Genomic DNA, 21203 nt, shown 5'->3' on the forward strand with positions numbered 1-21203 from the left:
TTTTTGCAAAGTAACCGATAAATGTATGTGAGGTAAAACACGTTTTTGAAATTCTCTGACTTAAACTTCAAAGCCTTACAATATTTACATACTTCTGACATATCACCTATGTCAATATATTCGATCTCTATTCGCCTTTTCATTATTTCTGAGTAATAATTTCTCATTTTTGCGCTGAGATGTTTACTTTCTTTTTTTGACACTGTCGTTTTTTTTCTGCTTTCATATTGTGTATCTTGCTCTGCATGTGTTTCGCGCCTACGTTTTTTTTTTGAGTCTTGAATTCCAGTTTTCAGTATCTCTAACCTGCTCTGGATGTGTTTGGCCCCTTTGTTTTGCAACCTCATTATGACGTTTCATTTATAACGTATTGTCCTTGTACGCTTTATATGCGCTGAGACCCAGGATCTGTGTGTGCTCAGATCCTTCACATGACTGAATGTTTTGCTGCCCCGTTGTCTTATTTGATATTGATCGTAAGTAGGGCGTGTCTTGCAAGAATCTCATGTTCTACGTCATCGCAAGACGGTCCTGGGTCAATCTTTTGGCACAATGTCTCATGTTTAAGGTCCTCATGGGACTTGTAACTTTCTTCCGTGATCTTAACATGAAGATCACGTCTTGATGCCCTACTGTTTCTCTCCAGGATTTTTTTTTATAATAGAGAGATATAGTGAGATCTACTTTAAAGTTTCATGTTTCTTGTCTTTTGTTTGGCCATTTCAACATCCTGCATAAAAGCTGTTGTTTTGTTTATTGTTCTTGACAGAGTGAGACCTTATAAACCTATATTGTAAGTGTACTTCCAAAGTCAGAGGTCCCACCTAATCCAGTGCAGACCCCTGTCTACATTGCACAAATAGACTGTGACTACTAGGAGGCATCCAGCCAACCAAGAAACAATATCTCTCAAAAGCCATCCAAAAAAGTGTGCATTTGTCCAAATGGAATTATTGCTCAAGGTGTTGAATGTGCTGTGGGAATTTTCACTTGTGATATCTTACCTTCACAATTTTATTTATATTACAAGTAGTATTATTAAAAAAAATTAAATAAAATATCATTTTATTTTCAGAAGTCAGCTAATTCACAGATCAACATTTTATCTGATTTATCCCATTTACAGATCCTACGTAAACCTGTGAGCAGCTTGTATTTCCATATGCCCTAATCCATATGAATGAATCAAGAGCTATACCCCCAGTTAACAGGGAATGGGGTCTCATTAATAAACAGTTTATCCCTCCAGCCAATGAAGACTACACCCAGTATTCTATAGTAAAAAATAGCAAAATATTATTACTTTACTTGAGTATGTTTTGATCACATTTCTACTGTACTTGAGTACAGTATACCCCTGAAATTTGTGGGGGTTATGTTCTTAGAGCACCCGCGAATTGTGAAAAACCGCGAATTATGGATGTGGTTAAAAAAATGTCTATTTTTATAGTTTAAACCCTAAATATGCCCCCAAAACACTTTAATTTCATTTCAACCTCAGCTTAATACCTTACCTAAAAAAAAGAATGTAAAGGTAAACCCGTATACTTTACAGTACTGCACTGATATGTCACCCGCAGTGCTAGAATGTAAAATACCGATGTTACTGTACGTTACAAGCGCATTTTCATTGCCAGAAGCCTTAGAAGGTACAGGGCATTTCGACTGCACCTTGGGGCTTTAACCCTTAAACTGGAACAAGATTAATGCATCCCTGGATGCCAAATACTTTTTTTGCTGCACTTTTTAAGTAAACATCACAATTCACAAAGAAAAAGTGAAATTTTAATGGAACACATTTTTTTTCATGCAAAGAGCATCACAATTACTGCAACACTGATCATTTTACACACTGCCAATGAACTGTAAAAACTATTTAAAAAAACTACTGGAACAGTATGTACAAGGTGCAACTGACCCCATTGATGAAATTCAGTAAATCACCAAGCCAACTGCACTTGAACTGGCTGCAAGCAAGCACACAGAAGTAAGCGCTGATGCTGGCAGGCTAGTCTAGTACAGCGGCTCAATCCCAGGGAGAGTGAGGCTGCAGGGGCTGGCAGTGGTCATGAGCTGGCTGCTCAACGAATGTACAGCACTGACTGATCAGCTCCGGCGTGTTGGTAAATTGCACTGGGAAACGTCGGTTTAAGGGTTAAGAAGAACAAAACGGAAAACACGAGAACACTCAGCTGGAGATGTGTCACAGAGCAGCAGTCAATCAGCAGCAAGGAGAAATGAATAACGCTGTTGCGGTCCGGTGCCGCGAAGATTCACACCTTTGAGAAGACGGTGATTTATTTATTTGTATGGTGGAGATTCCAGGGACGCACCCAGCCTTGACCTGACCCGCACACACTCACAAACAGAGACAAAAACAAAGAAAACCGGTAATCAAACAGCAAATAAAGAATGTAATGAAAACAATGATACCATCCCCTGTTCCCCTTACGGCAATTATACATTAAATACAACAAAGCACCAACAAAACACATACAGTAAAGTCCATGAAAAATGGCAATGGATGAAATGTAATGATGAAGATAGATAGTCCAGAGATCCGCACGTTGAATGGGAATGTAAAGATAGTCCTACCGGTAGTTCCTGAAATGATGAAAACGGGTGGACGCGTTCAGGAGCGCTCCTTTCTTCACAGGATGGCAATGAATCCACTTACAGTCCTCATGTACACAGGCAGACGGCAGACAATCCAGACCCCAACCACAAAACGATCCAGGACAAAACGAATAAGTACTGTACAGGTAACCCAACAGAAGGCAGGCAGAGAGACAGGAACTTGAAACACATTACAAAAACTGTATTTTTCTTTTGGTCACTGGCCCCCTTTTTATAAGCCGCGCTGAATCCTGTGATCACAACAGCCCCTGCACCCACAGCAGAAGACCAATCAGAGCCACTGCTGAGAGTTGCAGTTTCAAATTCTAGTAGAATACAACACTACTCGGATAGGCTACTTTCACGATCCCAAGCTGTGTTTTCCTCCACGGTTGCTTCCTGTTCTCTCTACAGTGCAGTATTGCCACGAAAAAAGCCATAGAAATACTTGTGGTTTCCGTTAACAATTATTAGTTAGGTTCTAAGAAAAAATCCGCGAACGACTGAGGCCGAGAACCCTGAACCGCGTCTTCGCGGGGGTCTACTGTATTTCATTTGTTATGTGCTTTCTCATTTACTTCAGTACATTTTCAAAATGAAATGGCTACTTTTTCTCCAATGTATTTTGCTAGAAACATTTATTACTACAATATTAAACCAAAACCAATAAGGGCTGTGCAAATATACACATTTTATGCAGTCAGTTATCCAAAATACAGGGTTCCCCCTCCTTAAGAAAATCCCAGAAGGATCTGTAACAATCGTCAAATGTCACCACAGGAACTAACACCCAATTATTCTCCATATTCATTCTGAGTACACCTCACTGCAGCCCACAGAATGTTGATGACACACAATCCCAGTCTCAGTTTACTTCCACAGCTAATGGTGCTGTGTTCATATGCTGATCTCATGGCAATGTGCCAGCCGAGGTGGGTCTGAAATTTTACTTTTACTTGTGAGGCTGTTCATAAAGGTATCTCTGCTTTTCCTCAAGTATGGCTGGTGAGCAATTTACACAATACTGCATCTTTACAGCTACAGCTCTATCTCTGACAACATCCATATACAAATTACTTTGTTCCTTCTTGTGTTCATCCCCTGTGGGTATCATGTGAGTAGAAGGCATAATATAATGTATAATTGTTTTGTTTTTTTTTATACCTTTTTTGACATAGAAGGGTTGAGAGTTGTCACCCCTGCACATGTCTAGTCAGGTTCACATCTGCTCACCCCTGAAGAGGAAGCAGAAAAGCCTCGGAGGCATCTTCTAGTGGTTTCCTTTGTGCTTCCAGCTCAGTTGTTCATGGAGGTGAAGCAAACTGCAACACCACCAAGAGTCTTCTCTGATTTTAGTTAGCATTCTGAATAATGTCCTAGATATAGTCTGAGATTGAATTATAGAATGTTTATGGTTGCAGTTCTTGCCACTAAAGGTGTCACAACCAGTTATTAAGTGTAGGGGCCATTTTTTTCCCCACAGTATCAATTGGTGTTGATTAACTTTGTTCATTAAATAATAATGAAAGTTAAAAAATGTATATATATATGGGTCTCATTCATATATATATATATATATATATATATATAATATGTATATATATATATATATATATATATATATAATATGTATATATATATAATATGTATATGTGTATATATATATATATATGTATATATATATATATATGTGTATATATATATATATATATATATATATATATATATATATATATATATATATATATATAATATGTATATATATATATAATATGTATATACTGTATATATATATAATATGTATATATATATATATAATATGTATATACTGTATATATATATATATATATATATATATATATATATATATATATATATATATATATATATAGTGCATCCGGAAAGTATTCACAGAGCATCACTTTTTCCACATTTTGTTATGTTACAGCCTTATTCCAAAATGGATTAAGTTCATTTTTTTCCTCAGAATTCTACACACAACACCCCATAATGACAACGTGAAAAAAGTTTACTTGAGGTTTTTGCAAATTTATTAAAAATAAAAAAAACTGAGAAATCACATGTACATAAGTATTCACAGCCTTTGCTCAATACTTTGTCGATGCACCTTTGGCAGCAATTACAGCCTCAAGTCTTTTTGAATATGATGCCACAAGCTTGGCACACCTATCCTTGGCCAGTTTCGCCCATTCCTCTTTGCAGCACCTCTCAAGCTCCATCAGGTTGGATGGGAAGCGTCGGTGCACAGCCATTTTAAGATCTCTCCAGAGATGTTCAATCGGATTCAAGTCTGGGCTCTGGCTGGGCCACTCAAGGACATTCACAGAATTGTCCTGAAGCCACTCCTTTGATATCTTGGCTGTGTGCTTAGGGTCGTTGTCCTGCTGAAAGATGAACCGTCACCCCAGTCTGAGGTCAAGAGCGCTCTGGAGCAGGTTTTCATCCAGGATGTCTCTGTACATTGCTGCAGTCATCTTTCCCTTTATCCTGACTTTCTCCGAGTTCCTGCCGCTGAAAAACATCCCCACAGCATGATGCTGCCACCACCATGCTTCATTGTAGGGATGATATTGGGCTGGTGATGAGCGGTGCCTGGTTTCCTCCAAACGTGATGCCTGGCATTCACACCAAAGAGTTCAATTTTTGTCTCATCAGACCAGAGAATTTTCTTTCTCATGATCTGAGAGTCCTTCAGGTGCCTTTTCGCAAACTCCAGGCGGGCTGCCATGTGCCTTTTACTAAGGAGTGGCTTCCGTCTGGCCACTCTACCATACAGGCCTGATTGGTGGATTGCTGCAGAGATGGTTGTCCTTCTGGAAGGTTCTCCTCTCTCCACAGAGGACCTCTGGAGCTCTGACAGAGTGACCATCGGGTTCTTGGTCACCTCCCTGACTAAGGCCCTTCTTTCCCGATCACTCAGTTTAGATGCCCGGCTAGCTCTAGGAGGAGTCCTGGTGGTTTCGAACTTCTTCCACTTACGGATGATGGAGGCCACTGTGCTCATTGGGACCTTCAAAGCAGCAGAAATTTTTCTGTAACCTTCCCCAGATTTGTGCCTCGAGACAATCCTGTCTCGGAGGTCTACAGACAATTTCTTTGACTTCATGCTTGGTTTGTGCTCTGACATGAACTGTCAACTGTGGGACCTTATATAGACAGGTGTGTGCCTTTCCAAATCATGTCCAATCAACTGAATTTACCACAGGTGGACTCCAATGAAGCTGCAGAAACATCTCAAGGATGATCAGGGGAAACAGGATGCACCTGAGCTCAATTTTGAGTTTCTTGGCAAAGGCTGTGAATACTTATGTACATGTGCTTTCTCAATTTTTTTATTTTTAATAAATTTGTAAAAACCTCAAGTAAACTTTTTTCACATTGTCATTATGGGGTGTTGTGCGTAGAATTCTGAGGAAAAAAATGAATTTAATCCATTTTGGAATAAGGCTGTAACATAACAAAATGTGGAAAAAGTGATGTGCTGTGAATACTTTCCGGATGCACTGTGTATCTCCATAGGTCTGAATCATAATCTGTTTATTTGGGTGGTCACTCTGTCAAGTAAGCATACCAGCTGCCATGGTGCAACATCTGAGGCTTTGCCGCTATGGGAAGCAAAGGTGCTTACACCCGATGAGCCCCAATTAGGGCGAAACACAATGTTGTGTATTCTTTGTATTATTTAACATGTACTCTATAACACACACACATATATATATATATATATATATATATATATATATATATATATATATATATATATATATAAAATAATATGTGTGTGTGTATTTTCTTTTTTTTAATGTGTGTTTAGAGTCAGGAGATAGTGCCTTGCTCCAATTTTATTTCGATTTTTTGAAGTTAGAGATAGTGCCTAGCTCCAATTTTATTTCGATTTTTTGCAATTAAAAGTGAAACTGAAAGGGAGCAAATTACAAATAATTACTGATTTAAATAAACAATATAACTTTGCTATATACTTATCCAATTAACTTAAAATAATACTTACAGGCTTTGCTTCGATGGGACTAACACTGACTAATCATGAAGCATGCTGTCTAACTACTGACTTACTGTAATTCTATTTCCGCTTCGGTACAACTAGTTACATGAATATTCATAAGGTTATATTAATATTCCTTAGAACAAGAAACAGCTATTCTGCGAGGCAGAACAGTGGGATTTGAACGTACAACCTCAGAGTTTGAAGTCCAAAGCCTTAACCACTTTGGCACACCTCCTGCCATATATGTTTAATGTCAGAACTGTCAGGTGACCAGATTTTCCAAAGTCATGTAGGGACAGAGTTGTTTGGGATTGAATCAGGAATCACGTGGTTCACATTTTTTGCCCACTAGAAAGTCCGTCTCTCCTACCTGAGTAGCACTATAACGCATCTTTCTTATTCTTTTATGCACGGCAATCATTTCATTGTTTAGTTTTATTTTATGTTGTATATCTGTATTGTATTGTATATTGTAAATCTTTCACAGTTAATGTTTTACAAAAGTGTTTGAATACAATTGTTTCTATATTTCAAAAATACGAGCCCTTGCAAGTTGAGGGATGCCCTATGAGACAGCGCTTCAGACTGACTGTACAGTATATAGTTATTTTCATAGCAAAACACATGTCTGGTTCCTTACATGTACATTATAGGTGTTTCCATATTTTATATGAGGGCAATCCCAAAAGTAAGGTCTCCAAAGCGGTGGGGATGTAGAGAAACTGTTCGTATGGCTGTTGGCCACACTGTTGTGATTTGTGCTTCCTCCACTCCCAAACAAGCATGTGCGGCTTTGCTGGGATGCTCAATCTTGGCTTGGCAGCCCTTGAAAATGGAGCTCCCGTTGAATGCTACCGCCACGTGCGTAGTTCGTGCAGGAGACCGTCAATTTCCAACGAGACAGTCACGAAGGTTGAGGAAAACATGCGTAAAGATCGGCGGTTGGAACTTCATCACCCACCCACCATATAGTCCGGACTTGGCACCCAGTAACTACCACCTGTTTCCTAAGTTGAAAGAACATTTGTCTGGAAGGCGATTCTGCTCCGACGAAGAGGTGAAAGATGAGGTTCAATGCTTCCTGAAGCACATGGCAACGAGCTGGTATGACATGGGCATTTTAAAACTACTACAGCGTCTACAAAAATGCATCGACCGAAATGGCGATTATGTAGAAAAATAAATAAGTCTTTAACCTTTAAAATGATGTAAACATTATAGAAAATAAACGGTTGTTTGTATTTCTAAAAAAAATAGGAGACCTTACTTTTGGGATTGCCCTCGTAATACAAGTGCTGCTGAAATGCTAATCGACCTATTTAGGATCACACATTGCTGTGGTAACCTGTGCGATTGACAGTGCAAAGCCTTGGCCACTTTCTGTGAATAGCAATATTGAGCTCTTCACAGACCAGGTAGTTGTGTTTTACTACTTGTATGCTTTCTCTTTAATAACTTAATTCCTTCTTTTTTACAATAAAAACATCTTTGTTTTAATAAATACCTTGTGTCTCTCTTCTTGATGTTTGTATATGCACTGGCTGACTTGGTAATGCCTGGTAGAGGCCATGTATGTTGTCCTAGCAGATTGTGTGCCTGCCCTTGGTCTGTAAATATACCACCAACAGATGTTCCCATGGAGGTGCATAAAGAAATGTTCAAACAGCTTCTAGATTTTCAGGATGAGCTTTTTATCTCCAGAAGAATGTCTGTGTTTCGCATAGTACTAAGTTGTTTCAACTTTTTCTTTTTTGTCTTTGCACAGTACCCGTCCTTGGGATCCGCTAAATGACATGATACAGTTTGAGAAAGATGGTTGGATTCAGACAAAAGTGAGGCATCAGACACCCATGGTACGTTCTGGCAGTGTAATTAGTCTCAGTAACCAAGGGGCAAGGAGGGAGAATTTCAAGTGCCAGGTAGGTGGGGCATCGTTTGCCAGCTAGAGCTTCTGCCTCGCCATTCACCCATGCAATGTGCCCGACTCACCAGCATTAATTATGTCTTGCCTGCTCGTTTAATTGAAGGATTTTTATTTTTATTTTTTTTTAAACACCTCCCCTCATAAACTTTTTATGTGTATGCATTTTTTAAACCACTTTTATTTTCTTCTGTTCATTTTTTTGGCAGCAACTGGCACCTCTGAAGGGTGCCCATCAATGACCATGCACGTTGCTTGTCTGCTTTGCTTGTGAGGCTGATGAAGCATTGTTACCTTGTTGTTTATTATTTATTATTTTTTTAATATGAGCACTACTGCTTTTTATTTGATTGTTGAATAATTTCTTGTGTTACCAGTGCTTTTTCTTTTTTTTTTTGTTTTCTTTTTTTTTTTGGTAAATATAGGTCACTGTGCCCAAAAGGAAACGCAAACCCAATGAACCAACCAATAGGGTGGAGAGTGGCTGTTCATCCCCAGAGCCTGACCGACATGACTCTTCAGGAAGTGAAAGTAAGCTAAGCTGCACATTAACGTCTTTTCCCTTTTACAGGTTATTATTGGCCTGTGTGAAATTCCTACTTGCACATACTAATGAACATTCAACATGTCTGGTGCCCTGATTAGAGAGTATAGCAAGCTTGCCTCAAAACGTCTGTGCCTGAAATCTTGAAGCTAAGTGGGGGCAAAAACTAATAAAAAAAAAGGATCAAGCCTGTATTCAGAGGTTGTTAGTTGCAAGAAAATATAAATAATTTAATGTGAGAAGGAGACTATAAAATTATTTACTGGGCTTGAGAATTCTCCTAAAAATTAAAAGCTTATCCAAGGTCAGCGTCATTTCTTGTTAACTCGTTTTTTTCTTTACCCAGCATGTATAAGACAGATAAATAGTACTTTATTTGTCTCAAGGGGAAATTTAGCTTTTCACAGAAGCTCATGAAATATGGAAATAAGCAACAACAACCCGTTCAAATACACACAACAATTACAAAAAAAATACCTCTTTCTAATTATGTTTCCAGTCATTGCTTATGTGGAGACTACGTGTTCCACCTGGTTGATGGGAGTTTTCATTCCTTGGAGATCCCTTAAGACGTGTGTGGTATTGGTGATGCCAGTTAGCTCAGTGTGAGTGTGACTGAGGGTGAGAACATGAGTGATTCCAACAATGCACTAGACACCTGCATCCTCCCTTCAAGTGGGATCATTCATAGTCATGTCTGAGGATGAGCCAGGCAAAGGGGACACATAACAAGCAGACGTCGTGAAAAGTGCAACAGTACTTTTATTAATCAGTGTTCAAACTGACTGCAGTGCTTCTTCCAATAAATTATTCAATGAAACTGTGTCATTGGCTGATGTTAATATTATAAATAAATAATCCAAAATCAGTTCAAATCCAAGGGTAAATAGTAGTAGGATCAGTCCTTTTAAAATCCCTCCTGAGCTTCTGTGCTTCCACCTAAAAACAATGGCTCTGCTGCTTTCCCAACAAAATCTCCTCAGTCAGCAGAGCTGCCCGGCGACTTTACTGGCTTGTTCCACAGCCATCTTGTTCTTGTCACTGCTTTGATATTCCAAGCCTGGCTCCATCATCCGTCTTGCTATTTCTACATTTGTCCACTATTTGACCTTCAGAGAGCCCTGCTGTGCCCTGGTATGCAGGAGTGACCCCGCTATGTGAGTGCTGTCTGCTCACTCCTAGCCAGGGCCACTTCCCAACCGCTTACCCCCACGTCACAGCAGCACTGACTCAGCCAATGTCCTCTCTCTTCCTTTTCCCGTAACCTCCTGTCTTCTCGTGTATCCTGTATCAGGCTCTAAATACACACCCCAGAGCACGAATGAGGAAACTGGCCGAACTGCACGGGTCTGCACATGAACGTGTGCTCTACCAATTCTCATCTACACCCACCCAGAGTTTCAGTGCACCATTTTTATCTTAAAACTGCGCACTGCCATGGACCTCTAACTCACCTTATCACAGAGTTACATCCTGCTGAGGGCCCTGTGCTGCCATAGCACTTAGTTTGGATTAAGCAGGTTTGAGAATGTTGTGTTAAATGTCTTTCTCACATTTGAGATGTGAACACTGACCTTAGTTGAAGAAAGGGAGGCATGCAGATGCAGAGAAAATATTTTATAGTTCCGTGTGATTTCATACAAGAACTTTTTTGCCTTGAAGTTTGACTTTGCCAAGCTGACTGTTGCCAGGTAGATGACCCTAATGTCAGTCAGTCATTTTCTAACCTGCTTAGTCCTGAACAGGGTCGGTCGGGTGGTCTGCCGGAGCCTATCCCAGCTAGCATAGGGCACAAGGCAGAAACTAACTCTGGGCAGAACGCCAGTCCATTGCAGGGCAAACACACATGTGCACACACACACACACACACATGCATACCCCAACCACACAAAAGTGCCAATTTAGGAAACACCAGTCCACCTAACCAGCATGTGTTTGGTTGTAACCCTTATTCATTTGATTAAAATGACTCTTAAGTGGTGTCCAAGAACCTTTAAAAAGACGTTGTTACCCCTTTTTCTGAGTGCTTATCAGGAATTTCTTTGGTTGTACAGTATGTGTCCTGCCAACTTTCTCCTTGTGATATGTGCCAGAATGGTGTTTACATTGGGCAAGGCTGAACGTAATGATCCTTCTAATTGGGCTGACAATAAACTTTTTCATGTTTCAGCTTTACATTTTTGATTATCTTGCCCCGTCCATCAAATCAAAGAAGTGACACATTTTGATATGTTTTGTTTTTCTGAGTCTGTTTTATGTATGAATTGTGGGATGGACCTAATTCACTGTAACAGTACACTTAGTGGCTAGCTTATTAGATCAGCCTGTCTAGTGTCTGATACGACCCCCTTTTCCCTCAAGAGCAATCAGAATTCTGCAAGACATGAATTCAACCAGGTGCTACAAACAAATTTCCCTCTGCAGTAATAAAGCTGGCCTAACCCTACTGAAACATTCCTTGTGGATATTGGGCCACACTGAATCAGTCACATCAGGGATTTTCTGCAGATTTTTACACACATTTCTGCTGTAAACCACATGCTAAAGGAGGACTAACAGATCTCGGGCTGCACAGACCACCGACGCAAACTGAAGTTACTGTCATGTTTGTTGGGCCCACTTAAACTGTTGCGTTGTGACAAGGTAAATTATTCTGTTGAAACTATCCATTTAAAATGGTAATTTGTGGCCATAAAGGGAGGCATATACTGTACAGATTGTTATGTGAAAATGAGACAGAGATGCCGGAGGCATCTACTCTACAAATTATCATGTGAAAATGAGACAGAGATGCCGACACCAATATGAACAATGCTGATTGAACAATACCTGCAGCAAACATCGTAACCTTGTCTGCATTCTCCATCACATAAACTGATGTTGCAGCTCCATGACTGCCTGTTTGGAGGGGCAGACTGTTTGCATTAGCAACCTAATAAAGTGGCCACTGAGTGTCTGCAGTAGTGCAGAAAATCAGACAGGACAATTACTTTTCATTGGGAGAGCCAGGTATTGCACAAATAAAACCATCATCACCATTTTAAAAAAAGTGTCCATCTTGCTCTCCTAATGATTCACTTAAAAATGGCACACAATCAAATTTAGTGTCTGTTTTCTTGCATAACCAGTTAATCTGCAAGCATTTGTTTGTCAGGCTTGTTTTTTTTTACATCTAATAAAAGCAAAACATTTCAAATCTTAAGATATCCAGGGGCCTGCAGAAGTGTCAATCCATCTTCTTAACCCGCTCATCTCACTGTAAACTGATAGATACACAGCTCAACAAATCTTTGTACATCATAACAGGCATTTTGTTTATGTAGCACGTTTTCATACAAATGATGTAGCTCAAAGTGCTTTACAAGATGAAGAAAGAAAAGTGTATAATAAATACGATTAGGCAATACTAAATAACAAAGAATAAAGTAAGGTCCGATGGCCAGGAGGACAGAAAAGAAAAAAAAAAAAAAAACTCCAGAGGGCGGGAGAAGAGAAACAAAATCTGCAGGGGTTCGAAGACCACAAGACCGCCCAGCCACCACTAGGCATTCTACCTAACATAAATGATCTCAATCAGTCCTCAAGGCCTTCAATCCATCAATGTAGGAACTGCACAGTGCTTTGATCGGGTGGTGGTGGCGCAGATCAACACCACAGAAAACTGGAAAAAGAACAGCACAGAAAGTAGGGGTTAGTACGGATTGCGGAGCCATGATTAAAATGATAATTAAATGTATATACAAAATATCAGGGTTACACTAAAATGAAGCTATGAGAAAGCTATGTTAAAATAATGGGTTTTTTTAGGGAGTATCGGGACATGACAACCCGCTCTGTTCCTGTGGACAACAGCAAACCATGGTCCAAATCATCAATAACTGTCCCATCCTAAAGTGGTCTTCCCATGCTGCATACAGCCTCAGCATCTGCTACTGACTGGTTGAGACGAGATAACTACACAAGCAAATTATTTGGAGCAGAGCTATAGGAGCCTGTATCGTTAATCATCAGGTATAAAGCAGGGGTTGCCAAGCCATCACACACAAACTCACACCATGGCTAATTTAGCAATACCAATCCACCTAACCTGTCGGAGGAAACCAAAAGCCTGGAAGAAACTCATGAAAACACAGGAAGAACATACAAACTCCACACAGGGAGCACCTAAATCATGAACCCTGATCTCCTTGTGCCACCGTTCCACTAACACATCGATGTTTCTGACAAAACTGCACTACATGGCCTACACTAGTAGAAGAGGGATGATTCTGAATCCTCAGTCGGGATAGGGTGGAAGGCATAGTTGAGTGTTAGTAGGCTGAGGTCTTCCAGGACTGTGACTGTGTCTGTGATTTTGTCTGTTCTAACTCACTGCGGACCCCCAGAAGTTTATTCTTTCCAGGGATGCCTATGAATGGAGATTTTGTTTTCCTCTCCTCCATTGTCAGCTTGCCGTATCTCGATGATAATGTTAATGGACAGATAGTGTGAGGGTGCTTTTATGTTAATCGGTTGTTTTACTGTGTGTTTACCCAGAGCTGCATTTGTATGTGTGTACATTTTGTATTTTGTAAAATTTATAATTCATTTTGTACCTGTAAACTTAGTGTCCCACACGGTGAAGAGTGCCACACAAACATAAATTGAAGCAGACGAAGGGATTTATAGCCATCGAAATAATACTTTTTTCTTCTCAGGACACAAAGCAAAGCATAATACAAGATTAAAGAAAAAATGTTCTGACCTCAGTGAACTTCAGAGTGCCATTGAATCCATTAAGCATGCACAAAATGAAATAAACCGGTGAGAACACACTTTTGTGTTAATGGCCTATGTGCCTGATGAGCCTTCTTGTAGTTGACTGTCAAGTTTCAATTTGGAAATTACTTTTTTTTTTTTTTCTTCTTCTTTTTTTCTCCTGACTTTCCATTTCCAGGAGTATCATTGCTTTAAGAAGCCGAGCCCTGGCAGCACAACCTCAGTCGGACAGCAGTTTTCTGCAGCAGAGAGACTATGTTATCATTTTCCTGCTTGTCCTCCTCCAAATCTTCATTAACTTTCTCTTCAAGTAGCCAAGCATTAGATGCCAGCGTGAGCAAAGAACAATAAGCAACATAAGGGACCAGACTGGTAGCCTCTTGTGCCAATGAGGATGCCACCTGCAGAACATGAAGACACTGCTGCTCTTACCTTTTCCATCCTTAGTGAAGCCAAGTCCGTTTCCACAGTCTACCACTGGATGTGATGGGCGGTCTGGGGTAGTGGACACTTTCTAAATGTCGAGATGCCAGAAAGTTTTGTTGAAGCAGTTTTATTTGGAATGCATCTTTAAAGCATGACATTTCAACGCCTGTTATTGGCTGAGAACCCATTAACTGGTCGAGACTTCCGGGTGCTTACCCCCATCGTATCTTTGAGAATGCCGCCGTGCACATTTGTAATCAAAATCCGCCGAAGTTCGCATGAGTCAAATTGGTAAAGTGAATGTTGCGCAGACTCTGCTGGGCGTAAAGCAGTCGACGGATTTTAGTTGCTGGTAGTTATGTAAATTGATTAGAAGATTAGCTATTTTTTTATTTATAAATGAGCGCCACGAAACTAGTGTATCTGTTATATTATCACAGCAATACTGTATACAGTGCGTGGTGTGTAGAGTTGTGATTGTGGGGCAGGATAGCACCGCTAGGGTTTAATGTAGCAGCTTCAATCTGTATAAAGCACTCCTTACTTTGTACGCCTCTCAACATCAGTCAGATGCAGAAAATCTCAATGAACAAAACACTCGGAGAAAAGGCCAAATGTAACTTTTAGAATGTAAATCTAGCACACTGGTACAGTGACTGTAAATAGATAGTACTGTATTTAATTATACAGGTGTATATATAGTTTTTAATTAAAAAAAATTGATTTGTTAATTATACTTTTTTTTGGGAGAAAGGGGGACATCAAATCAAAGATCATCATTTATAGTCACTCAACACCATTTTTTTAACGCCATATTTGGATACCAGTTATAGAAACCTTTGCTAATCAGTGCCTTTGTGATGGATCTGTGTGTGGAGGGTAGGAGGGCGCAGTCTTGTTGGTGCCATTGAGAAAAGCAAATGTGCAGACAAGACTCACATAATCTTCCCATTACTCCAGGTATTTCTGCCGCACCGCATTGTTTCCGTTTTTGTCTTTCGCTGTGCACGTCACCTGTCTCTACGGGACCTGGGAAGACCACTTGCCACCTTCTTTGTTTGCCTTCATTCCATCACTCAGTTTTCCTCTTAGCCTCACTCTGTCGTCACATCTTATCACCTTCTATTTTAAACTTTGGACCCACGTGCAAATGTAGATGTTCAGCCCTTTCAGCTTGTTCATGTGTATTTATTTGTAAAACTGGTTGTATGCTTTTTACCATAAACAATTTTTAAAAATTGCCACGATATGTTTCTATCTGTGTCTTGCGTTCGGTTTGTTTGTTTCTTTCCAATTGTTTACTTTGTTCATAATAAAGCAAAAATGACAGACTGACTGCATATGTGTGTTTAATTTCAGAGTCCTGTTGGTTGCATTTTTAGAAAGTTTAAGTCAGAGTTTGAAAAGCCTCTGCTTGCCATTAAACAACAGCACCTTCAGTCTGGGAAACATTGCAGGAACCTTCAGATGGACCGAGTTCTGTGGCCTACATTTTATTTCTGGCAGCCCTCCCAAACAACAGCATCATCTCAAATGTAGGTGACTTGTATGTCAGGTCAGGTTGGGGAGCATGCACTGGTACAGTGTGTTGTCGCTCCTACCACACGATGAAACACCTAAGGGTCCTAGTTGGCAACCGCCCAGGCAGATACGCAGTCCAGTCCCAACCTCCAGAAATGACCCTTTATCTGCCGCAACCAGGTATTACGTGGGCGTCCCCTTGGCCTGTTCCAGCCACTCGGGTCCTCAACAATGAGGATCTTAAAAGCCGGATTACCGTCAGGGAAATGAGCCACATGGCCGTAACTGATGCTCCCTCACAATGCCTCATTCGGGACTCCGTGAGCAACCGCTCATTTGACACAAAGTCAAACCAACGGTACCCAAGGATTTTCTGGAGAGACACAGTACCAAAGGAGTCCAGTCTTCGTCTCCGGTCACTGGATAGCATCCATGTCTCGCAACCATATAGTATGACAGGAAGTACCAGGACTCTAAAGACTTGGACCTTCGTCCTTTTGCATAGATATCAGGAGAGCCACACACCCCTTTCCAGCAACCTCATGACCCCCCATGCTCTCCCAATCTGTCTTCTGACTTCATAGGAAGAGCCGCCAGAGACATGAATGTCACTGCCAAGGTAATAAACCTCTCGACAAGGTCGACACTCTCTCCGTAGACAGACACACTGCTGATGGCTGTGCCCAAGAGCTCATTAAAGTCATTTAAAAGAGACATGCATTAATTGGACTTGATTTAATGAGTTCAGGGCCACGGGCGTGAGGGACGCATTCAGTACTTGTACTTATACCTGCATTGTAATCACTCTTTAATTTATTGTTTTTTATCAGTATGCTTGCTGCTGCTGCTGGATTATGTGAATTTTCTCTTGGGATTAATAAAGTATCCATCCATCCATCCACACACACAGCACGTGGCTGGAATGCTGGCCCATCCCATTAATCTACTCATCCGTTTTCTGTTTTGAATCAGGCTTTTGTTGATTATGATGGAAACATTGGGGTTCCAGTCTGTGCAGAGTTTACCCATCAGCACCTTTACTCGCAGAGGACCAACTTAGAGTTGCTAAATAGATTAACAAGTTTGGGACAAGACATTTATGAATATACAGTATACAATTGGGATAGACATATTAAAGGTTGAGGAATTTTATGTAAATTTAATTAGAATAATGCATTTTTGGGCAGGCAGTGTGACACTAAGGTTGGCACACTTTTTCTTTTTTTTTCTTTTTTTTTTTTTTTAAACAAAGGTTCATTCACATTGTGGAATGAATGCTGAGAGACCAGAAATGGTTGACATTTTGAAATGACAATTATCTATGCATGGGTTTGGATGTTCCAGAAAAACTCATCCATCCTCTTCTGCTTTATCCGAGATCGGGTCACGGGGGCAGCAGCTTGAGCAGAGATGCCCAGACTTCCTCTCCCCGGCCACTTCTTCTAGCTCTTCTGGGGGAATCCCGAGGCATTCCCAGGCCAGACGAAAGATATAGTCCCTCCAGCATGTCCTGGGTCTTCCCCGGGGCCTCCTCCCGGTTAGACGTGCCCGGAACACCTCACCAGGGAGGCATCCTGATCAGATGCCTGAGCCACCTCATCTGACTCCTCTCGATGCGGAGGAGCAGCGGCTCTACTCTGAGTTCCTCCCGGATGACTGAGCTTCTCACCCTATCTTTAAGGGAAAGCCCAGACACCCTGTGGAGGAAAGTCATTTCAGCCGCTTGTATTCATGATCTCGTTCTTTCGGTAACTACCCACAGCTCATGACCATAAGTGAGGGTAGGAACATAGATCGACTGGTAAATTGAGAGCTACAGAAAAAGTAATTATGGGAATGTAGAATCTGAAGCAACCCCCCACTTGGGTACATCAACAGTGGGCGCAATACCATAAGCTTTATAGTGCTTGGTAGTCCTTAATGACACAGTAGGACCCCTCTTAGTGTGTGTTTGTTTGTGCACATCTGGCTGACTGGGGTGCCTAGTATGTTGGACCCAATAGCTACAGACAGGGTTGTTATTTAACTCTAAGGATCTCTTTACAAGGGATATGGTTGATCAGATTTGAGGAACATACTTAATGACCCACATCACAAGAGAGCATTAAAGTGTTGAGGACTTGAACACAAACTCACACACCATCAAGACATGGAAGATGGTTTGCTGTGAGATTTTTTATAAAGCAACCTGAACTGTAATTCACATTGTCAACTTTCAGTTTCTAACCCCAAACTAGCTCGAGTTAACCGTTTCACCTGCTCTCAGCTCTGGAAACCGGTGTATTTGGCATTTATCAAGTTTGTCAAATGTGCTCAGGAGAGCGACAATTACTTGCATGTCTCCTGAGAGACATACAAAAAAATACAAAACGGAATCACTAAAAAGTATACATAACATGCAACATATACTGTGCCCCGTGTTAATATTGGCACCCTTGAAGGTAAAACATGCTGTAAACAAATGTCTATTGTCTTGGTCTTTCATTAAAAATATTAACAAGAATTGAACTTTCAATTGAAGTAAAGTAATTGAAAAAGATGAAGAAATTCTCAGTATAAAACAAAAAATTTTCCCAAATATATGTGGGCTACTATTATTGGCACCCGTAGAAAGTTGTATGAGTAAAAATAAAACTGAAGTACGGATATTCCTATTACGTTTTCAAGTTCATCTGAGTGAGCAGCGATATTTAAGTGGTCAATCATGACCTCCTGTTTTGGGGGGGGGGGGGGGGGGGGGGTGGTTTATAGTAAATGGTGGGTGACACACAGACCCGAGTCCTTTAGTCATCCATCACAGTGGGAAAAACCCAAGAACACAGCAGTGATGTGCAACAAAAAACTTGATAAATGCCTCAAAATGTCCATTTCCACAATCGGCATAGCATCCCCTCTGGTGTAGATGATTTGTATGACATATTCAGTAAAAGCGTCAACGAAACACGTGCATTATTGGACAAAAGTAATCAAGTTTCGGATCACTGGAGTTTAGTGGGACGCTGATCCATCTCGTTAATCTATACATCCGTTTTCAAACATTCTTGGTCATGGAGGATCAGCTTAGAGTTTCAAATGAAGCTAAAATGCACACCCTTGAGAGAAGACGTTAATCAATGTACAGCACATAACTGGGCTGGACATTTTAAAGGTGGATGGATTTGACGTACTGAGGGACAAAAATGCAAGAAATGTTTTGGATGATAGAATATGGGTAGGCAAAGAGTCTTCTAGTGGTTAAGACATCGGTGAACCACAAGGTTGTAGGCCGAGTCCTCACCACTAAGTCTTTGTAGTAGTCATGTTGCCCAAATAGCAGAATTAGAAAAAATTAATAAAGCAGAGAGTTCTCTAAACTTATGAATTGTACGTTACTTGCATGGAATGGGTGTTGGGCAGGATCATGAGGGTCCAGCGGCTGGGAGGCATCTGTTGGTGAAGAAAGATTCACTGATCTTGACTTTGCTGACGATGCTGCGATCTTCGCGGAGTCAATGCAGGATCTGATTGGGGCTCTCGAGAGTCTGAGTGAGGAGTCTGAGTATCTGGGCTTGGAGTGTCCTGGACAAAAACCAAGATCTAGGCCTTTAATGACCTCCTGGGCACAGCCATCAGCAGTGTGTCTGTCTGTGGAGAGAGTGTCGACCTTGTCAGGAGGTTTACTTACCTTGGCAGTGACAATCATGTCTCTGGTGACTCTTCCTATGAAGTCAGTAGATGGATTGGGAGGGCATGGGGGGTCATGAGGTCACTCAAGGGGTGTGTGACACTCCTGATATCTCTTCAAAAGGACGAAGGTCCTCCTCAGTCCTCAGCTGAGCTCTCCTGAGTGGATCAGAAGTGGCATTTTTGTTGTCAAATTGTATTTGGAGCAATGTGATAGAAACTTTAAACATTGCATCTTTAATAAGTCAACATTGACCTTTTTATTTCCTGACTGGATATTCATGTGAATCCAGCAAAGTGAATAAGAGAATTCCCACAGCACTCAAATGCAGCCCAAGTGAATTCAGAAGCCAAACAAAATATCTTTCTGCCCAGGCGGTCCTGGATTAATAATGTAATAATAGCGTCTATTACAGTACAGTGTTAAAATGGAATAAACAGCAATGTCAGTGCAGACAAAATTCCATCAAGTTTGTTTTACTATAATAGATAATAGTTTAATTTAATAGTAATTAAAATACCACATACTGTATACTGTAATTGTGCTCTTTTGATTAATTCGGTCAGTGTGACTATAATCTATTTATAGACTGCTAGGATAGCCTTAGTGTCAGCTGGCAGGGTCAGGGATGAGCCCACCTCTGACCATCAGGGTGGCTTTTCTCTAACTGATGACCAAGTGAGGAGGCTGCACCCAGGAAAAGCCCTGAGACCTGATAGAGTCAGTCCTCGAGCACTGTGTGGATCAACTTTGTGGTGTCCTCTGTCACCTGGTCAGTGTGTCCCTAAGGCTCCAGAAAGTGCCACTGCTGTGGAAAACACCCTGCATTGTTCCTATTCCAAACAAGGCAGGCACCTCTTCACCTAATGACTACAGACCAGTGGTACTTACATCTCGCATCATGAAGACCTTTGAGAGGCTGGTCCTGGACCGTATGAGACCTCTGGACCTGGACCCACTGCAGTTTGCCAATCGGACAAAGATTGGTGTGGAGGATGCAAGCATCTCTCTGCTCCACAAGGCTTATTCTCACCTGGACAAAGCTGGCAGCACTGTGAGGATTACATTTTTTGATTTCTCCAGTGCCTTCAATACCATTCAGCCATTCTTGTTAAGGAGTAAATTGAGAGAGATGGAGGTGGATGAGCCTATGGTGTCCTTGATAATGGACTACCTGTCAGGCAGACTTCAGTTTGTGAGACTCAAGGACTGAGACTCTGATATGGATGTGAGCAACACTGGAGCACCTCTAGGAACAGTCCTGCCTCCTTTTCTCTTCACTCTGTATACTTCAGACTATAAATATAACAGCAGGACATGTCACTGGCAAACATTCTCAGACAAATCTGCACTTATGAGGATCCCTTGGGGGTATACACGATGGTACAGGCTCCACGCTCCCGTTTGCCTTTGGGAGCCTCTTGAACCCACCACTGTCCATAGTCATAACTGACATCAGCTGGGTAAATGAGGACACAAACATACGGCAAGGCGTATGTGCAAAAGTGAATCTGAAATATTAAGTGAAAGATCCTTTCCCCATTATACCCTGGGATCTTTGAAAGGAATGGACTTTAAAATGTTTTTATAAATTGTAGAGATGCTATCTGAGTCTTCAAGGCTAATCAGTATTTCTTCTGGAATAGAAATAGGTGGAAGGTGAAGACAAATTGTGCTGGTCCCATTTAGCCAAGTTTCTAGCTTGAAAGTAGTGGAAAAATTGTGT

General features: G+C 40.9%; 1 protein-coding gene across 7 annotated transcripts in view; it reads left to right on the top strand.

The window, feature by feature from the left end:
- The window catches only part of osbpl8 (oxysterol binding protein-like 8), a 268722-nt gene extending 253098 nt beyond the window's left edge, over positions 1-15624 (top strand). For 5 of the 7 annotated variants that reach the window (XM_051919551.1, XM_028818197.2, XM_028818239.2 and 2 more), the window contains 4 exons: positions 8409-8562; positions 8990-9095; positions 13806-13911; positions 14045-15624. In XM_051919551.1, the coding sequence (XP_051775511.1) occupies positions 8409-8562; positions 8990-9095; positions 13806-13911; positions 14045-14180 (502 nt within the window). In that variant the 3' untranslated portion in view covers positions 14181-15624. The remainder of the gene's footprint in view (positions 1-8408; positions 8563-8989; positions 9096-13805; positions 13912-14044) is intronic. The other 2 variants (XM_051919550.1, XM_028818230.2) reach the window with 1 other exon arrangement.
- The last annotated feature ends 5579 nt before the right edge of the window (positions 15625-21203 follow it).

The sequence above is a fragment of the Erpetoichthys calabaricus genome, chromosome 1 (assembly GCF_900747795.2).
Source record: "Erpetoichthys calabaricus chromosome 1, fErpCal1.3, whole genome shotgun sequence".
In the NCBI taxonomy this organism is placed as follows: domain Eukaryota; kingdom Metazoa; phylum Chordata; class Cladistia; order Polypteriformes; family Polypteridae; genus Erpetoichthys; species Erpetoichthys calabaricus.